The following is a 6904-nucleotide window of genomic DNA, read 5'->3' as shown; positions in this document are numbered from 1 at the left end:
TGACAGTGAAAACGAAGCAAGGGTTCAAAAGCAAGATAATAGTGAAGATGGAACTGACAGAATCCAATGAATTAATGATAAAAGGGAAACCATCCTAAAGAAAAAATTGCCCATGATATTTAAGTGATATCATATGATATTTGTCTTTCTCTGTCTGACTTAGCTCACTTAGTATGATATTCTCTAGGTCCACCCATGTTTCTGCAAATGGGATTATTTCATTCTCTCTTTTTTTTTCAGACACAGCAGTAAATTAATTTGTTTAAAGAAATTGTATTTTATATGGGAGTATAGTTGATTAACAATGTTTTGTTAGTTTCAAGTGTACAGCAAAGTGATTCAGTTATACACATGTGTGTGTGTGTTAGTCACTCAGTCATGTACAACTCTTGGCGACCCCATGGACTGTAGCCAGCCAGGTTCTCCAGTCTGTAGAAATCTCTAGGCATGAATAATGGAGTGGGTAACCATTCCCTTCTCCAGGGGATCTTCCCAATCCAGGGGTCAAACTTGGGTCTTTTGCATGCCAGGCAGATTCTTTACTGTCTGAGCCACCAGGGAAGCACAGTTATACATATACCCGTATCTGTTCTTTTTCAAATCTTTTTCCCATTTAGATTTTTAAAGAATATTGAGCATAATTCCCTGTGATATACAGGGAATTGTTGGCTATCTGTTTTAAATATAACAAGGTGTATAGATCAGTATGGCTTTCACTGTGTGTATGTATATGTCTTCTTTTTTCCTTTATCCATTTTTTTCTGTTGATGGACATTTAGGTAGCTTTCACATCTCGGCAATTGTAAATAATGTTGCTATGAACATTGGGATGTGTGTATCTTTCCAAGTTAGTGTTTTTGTTTTTCTTGGATGTTTACCCAATAGTGGAATTGCTGGATCATATGGTAGTTCTCTTTTTAATTTTTTGTGAAACCTCCATACTATTTTCCACAGTGGTTGTACCAATTTCTCACCAACAGTAAAGGCGGGTTCCCTTTTCTCCATATCTTCTCCAACATTTGTTATTTGTGTACATTTTGATAATAGCCATTCTGACAGCTAGGAGGTGATATCTCATTATGGTTTTGATTTCCATTTCCCTAATGATTAGTAATGTCGAGCATCTTTATATGTCTGTTGGCCATCTGCATTTCCTCTTCAGAAAAATATTTATTCAAATCTTCTATGTATTTTTCAATTGAGTTATTTTTTGATGTTCAGTCATATATTTTGAATATTAACTTTTTATCAGTCATATCATTTACAAATATTTTCTTCCCTTCAGTTGGCTGTCTTTTTATTTTGTCGATGGTTCCTTTGTTGTGCAAAAGCTTTTCTTTAAAGTCACTTCATTGATTTTGCTTGAACTGGTGGAATAACTTTGGCCAAGACATGACATCTTGCAATGGTCAAAAGCAGGTCTTCACACTGCATGCTAGAAATGGATTTGCTGGATAAACACGAATACCAGGCTGCATTACTAAATAATGAGCTTCAGTGCATGCTTGAGAACCAAGCAAGAGGGACTCTGTAAACCACATGAAAGGAGCTTCAGGGCAAAGAAGTTAGAAGATTCCTTTGCAAAATTTTATTTGCAAGTTGTAATGGTTAATTTTATGTGTCAAATTGACTGGAGTGTCCAGATATTTGGTCAAACTTTATTCTTGGTGTTTTCATGAGGATAATTCTTGGATGGGATTAACATTTAAACTGGTAGACTGAGTAAAGCAGATTGCCCTCTCTAACATGGGTGGGCCTCAGCCAATCAGTTGAAGGACCAAACAGAACCAAAAAGCTGATCTTTTTCTGAGTAGGACAGAATTGCTCCTGCCTGACTTCCTTTGAACTGGAACACTGGATTTGTCCTGCTGTTGAACTCAAACTGGAACATAGGCTTTTCGTGGGTTTCAACCTGCCAGCTTTTGGACTGGAACTATCCCATCAGTTTTCCTGTAGCTTGTTGACTCACCTACAGACCTTGAGACTTTTTAGCCTCCTTAACTTGGTGTGGACCACTTTCTTACTCCTCTCTTTCTCTGTACTTTCCTTATATATTCACATGGGTATATTTCATATATATATATGTATGTGTGTATATATATATATATATGTATGTGTATATATATATATATCTCCTATTGGCTTCTCTGGAGAACCCTGACTAATACAGAATATCTTAATGTAAACTTAACCAAGGCCAAAATAAATTACTTCTGAAATGCACATCTTAAAAAATTCCAGTTAAGAAATGGCAGAGAGTCAGAGCATAACTGCCTCCCTGAAGGTGTCAAATACCAATGGAGAAAGTTACCAATCACATAAAGTTGTTACTGGCTCAAATTAGGTGACAAGTAACAAAATATTGATTAAACTGCTAAACAAATATTTATTAATTATAACTTTTATCTGAAGTAACTCATGAATGGTGATGACCTTAGAAGAAAGATCCCAACTAAGTGACTTTTTAATAGTTGAAAAGTGGAAGACCACCACCCCTCAAAACATACTACAAATATGTACAGACTCTACGTACATGCACTTACACACACACACACCACACTACAGAAATCAACACATGCAGGCCTGTTTTGGGGAAAAATAATAAATCTGACTATTTAATTGTTAAACATTTTTATTGTGTAGACTTATTACAGGACATGCAAGATAAAAAAAGTGTAAAATATCAGTAAGCATATAAAAATTTCAGCAGTCTTTTGGACCAGCACTTGACTTGCACAAGGGACTAAGCATCTATATAGAACAGACATGTCTTGGGATACACAGTTTACAGATTGAATCACAAAACAGTTTCCCAAGTGATTTTCCTCATATAAAGATAAAAAAATCTTTGCACTTAAAAATTATTCAGTATAGTACATTTTCAGTTATGTACACAGTTTAAAAGTAAAACTATGTCCATGCCAGTGTCTGTTTTAATGCAAAAAACCTAAATCGGTAACAGGTTGGCGATTAAAGTGCCAGGAAAACTGGAAGAGGCAAAAAAAGAAACCAAGCAGAATTCCAACAGGTGTATGGAAATAAAAGCATAACTGAAGGTTAAAGTCCCCCAGGGAAGAATCTTACTATGAGCAGGAGGAATAAAAAGCTTTTGGATGTACCAGGCAGCTTTCTGTATGACTCAGGTTTACAGGTAAAATTCCTCAGTTTGAATTCAGAAGAATTTGAATTTATTCCAGCAAAATTACCTCCATATTTTATTACTGCCTCCTCCCCCATCTTCTCTCTGAGCAAAGTGATGCTTGGCTTAAGTCCAAAGCTCGTGGCAGGGGGAGGGGCCATGTGTCACAGCATAACAGACAGTTGCAAGTGCTTTAATTTGAAGGGGTCACATTTGCAACAACTCTGACAGTCTCACACAATGGCCTCCATTTTATGAGCCCTTCCCCGGAGGCCCACTGATCAGCTGAAAAGGGAACACAATGTTCAGCCACTAAACCACCCCGGTGATGGATTAGTTTGGAGTCAGGAAAGCGTGATTATTCTTGAAAATAAACGAAGCTGAATAGACATGCTGACCTCATTCAGCTAGTGAGAGGCAGGGAAAGTTGGCTTCCACTTCTGCCAGCCCAGAGGGCTTGGCCCCATTTGTTCACCTTAATTCATTTAATGGGGCTGATGTGGACCATACTCAATACGGATAAAGATGTTGTGTGATCAAGTACAGACATGAACTTCATCTGATCCCATATCTTGGAGTCAAAAATAAGTGTGAAGAATTAGGTAATGGAATTTTCTAATTTTGGTCTTCAGGAAGGCTGCTGACCTAATGAAAGTTGATGAGGTGGACCCTATTTTAAAAGGAAAACCTGGGGAACAGGAAGGCACTTAGGTGTCATCATGTATGTAACAGATATCCAGGCATAGAAGTATCTATCACAGGTTAAAATTTCAAGAAAGTAAGGCAATAGATCATGTGCAGATTATGTTTTCTAACTTGATGAAGATCACTAGATCCCATTGAAACATTACAGTGAATGGCAGCAATTCACTAAACACTTCAGAGGGAAGAGTTTGCTTAAAACTGCCCACATATCTGTACACTCAGTGACAATAGCCTGGAATACTTGAATACTTCCCTTACCATAAAATGATCAACATTTTAGAACAGGCAGTTGAGGTTGTTAGTTCTTTTTTTCCTCCTCAGTTCTTTGTATTTCTCTGAAGTTATCTTTTAACAATAGGTTCATATCCCAGCCAATAGAACAATGATCCAAATGGAAGAAAAATATTTTAAATGGATTTTAAAAGTTCAGACAACCCCCAACACAGACAACCCAATAGCTCAGAGGAGAAAAATAATAGTTATGAAGACTGAGAGACTGATATCTTTGTTCTGAACCAGGAAATTCATTCATATGTTGTTGCTGTACTAGCAACTTGAAATTGGCACTGAGAAAATTGAAAGGGAAAAGGAATCATATATACTTCTATCCTTGAAATGTCATTTATATTTCTTTCTGCATGTTGATGCGGATATTGCTGAATATTTTGCCAATAGCCTCAAACAGTGGGTCACAGAAGGTGTGGACGTAGATGGAATAGACACGGCTGATGCACTGAATCTCAATCAGGAAACTCTTAATGCATGGTACAACTGCCCAGATGTGCAGGAAAGAGAGAATGGCAAAGTAAATGCCCCAGATGAGTGCCATTGGGATGCCAAAGAGGGCAGACAGCAAACGGTAAAACCAGTACTTTGTCACAGTGAAGGTGGTGAAGCTGGCCTTCCAGATGCCGTCGAAACTGTGTGTTCCTTCTGGTTCTGCAATCACATCTTCAAAATCAATCTGAAAAGAAGAAGTGACAGAACATGAGCTGGAAATAGAAGAAAAAAGAAAAAACCCATTTCTGAGTATGCATAAATATATATTAGCTTTTCTGTACAGGTTCTGTGTAAAATGCTTAAAGGCACCCAGCGGCATCAGCCTCACTCGGAATTTTTGGGAAATGCAGATTTGGGCTCCACCCAAACCTCTAGGGGTAGTGTCAAGGTGGATTTCTAACATGTTCTCTGGGTGTTTCTTTGCTATGTGAAAGGTTGAGAACTGCTGCTCTAGAAAAAACTAAAGGTATATGATAAAATTCTTGCCTTCAAGTAAAGCCCAGTAATATGGATAAGTATACTAGGCATTCAGTAAAATGTAAATAACATGACCTAAGTTAACTGTATTCCAAGACAACTACACAAACAATGTTAAGAGGTAGTTAGTTCATATGTGCTAAATCACTTCAGTTGTATCCGACTCTTTCGACCCTATGGGCTGTAGCCCACCAGGCTCCTCTGTCCATGGGTTTCTCCAGGCAAGAAAATGAGTGGGTTGCCATGACCTCCTCCAGGGGATCTTCCTGACCCAGGGATCGAACCTACATTTCACATCTTCTGCATTGATGGTGGGGTCTTTACCACTAGTCCCACCTGGGAAGCAGTTCATGACTGATTATCAACTCTCCAACACTCAGCTGGTAGAATATCTTCAGGAAATTAGATCATTGTGGGCTCTGAGGATTCAAGAAATCTTCATTGTGTGGTGGGATTTGAGCAGGGATTGGAAAATGGGGTATGACTTGGAAAGGAAGGAAGAAGGGATCTGGAAAACGCTGTGATCAAGGCCCCAGGACAAGGAAGGATGATGCAGGGAGTGTCACAGGCAGATAGACCTGTGTGGCCATGGCTGAAAAGAAAGGTTGAGGCCAGACTCAGTTTTACTTTATATACAGTGGTGATGGAGGTGGTGAGGGGTGGGGGGGCGGTGTCTGTTGAAGATGTTGGAGCAGAGGAATGCAGGCACAATCCAATTCAGTCATTTACCAACATGAATTTGATAGCAGTGTCTAGGGTGGGGGAAAAGGAAAAGAGACTCAAGGCAGAAAGATTCTTGCAGTATCCCAAGTTAGAGATGGCAGGGCCAAAACTGTAATAGTGACCATGAAAAAAGAAAAGAATGAATTTCAGGGATGTTAAAGGAAGAGTCCCCAGGACTTGGTTACTTCAAGGATAAGGAGAGAGAAAAGCCTAAGATGAACTTTGAGCTTCAGGTTTGCCTGCTAGAGAGAGTTGTGCATGCATGCCAAGTTGCTTCAGTTGAGTCCGACTCTTGGCAGCCCTATGGATCATAGCCCACCAGGCTCTTCTGTCCATGGGATTCTCCAGGCAAGAATACTGGAGCTTGTCTGCATTGCTGCTTAATCTTGAGCTTTAAGGATGAAAGCCATGCCCTCTTCCAGGGGATCTTCCTGACCCAGAGATCGAATCTGCGTCTCTTATATCTCCTGCATTGGTAAGCAGATTCTTTACCACTAGCACCACGTGTGTGGCCCAGTACAGGTTGAATTTGTCTTTGTTCAGAACTTTACTGTTTCTTCAACTCAAAAACAGTTCTATCTTAACATTTGCTTAACTGCCTTCCTAATTTTCTTCTTGCTGTTAATGTCACCTCTGCTCTCTCTAGGGGCTTCCCAGGTGGTGCTAATGGTAAAGAACCATTTGCCAGTGTAGAAGACATAAAGAGATGTGGGTTCAATCCCTGGGTCAGGAAGATCCACTGAAGGAAATCATGGCAACCCACTTCAATATTCTTGCCTGGAGAATCTCATAGACAGAAGAGCCTGGCAGGCAATGGTCCATAGCGTTGCAAGGAGTCAGACACCACTTGGGCAACTTAGCAGTAGACGCAACACCTGTACTAGTCCCTTTTGGTAGCCACTAGAAAATAATCAGGAGAAGGCAATGGCACCCCACTCTAGTACTCTTGCCTGGAAAATCCCATGGACGGAGGAGCCTGGTGTGCTGCAGTCTATGGAGTCGCTGAGAGTTGGACACGACTCAGTGACTTCACTTTCATTTTTCACTTTCATGCATTGGAGAAGGAAATGGCAACCCACT

The 6904-nt window shown here is 39.7% G+C and overlaps 1 protein-coding gene across 3 annotated transcripts in view; it reads right to left on the bottom strand.

The window, feature by feature from the left end:
* The window catches only part of CAV1 (caveolin 1), a 37035-nt gene continuing 32745 nt past the window's right edge, over nucleotides 2615-6904 (bottom strand). For all 3 annotated transcript variants that reach the window (XM_005679159.2, XM_005679161.2, XM_005679160.3), the window contains exon 3: nucleotides 2615-4808. In XM_005679159.2, the coding sequence (XP_005679216.1) occupies nucleotides 4467-4808 (342 nt within the window). In that variant the 3' untranslated portion in view covers nucleotides 2615-4466. The remainder of the gene's footprint in view (nucleotides 4809-6904) is intronic.

The sequence above is a fragment of the Capra hircus genome, chromosome 4 (genome assembly GCF_001704415.2).
Source record: "Capra hircus breed San Clemente chromosome 4, ASM170441v1, whole genome shotgun sequence".
NCBI lineage: Eukaryota > Metazoa > Chordata > Mammalia > Artiodactyla > Bovidae > Capra > Capra hircus.
This window is presented reverse-complemented; position numbering and strand designations above follow the sequence as displayed.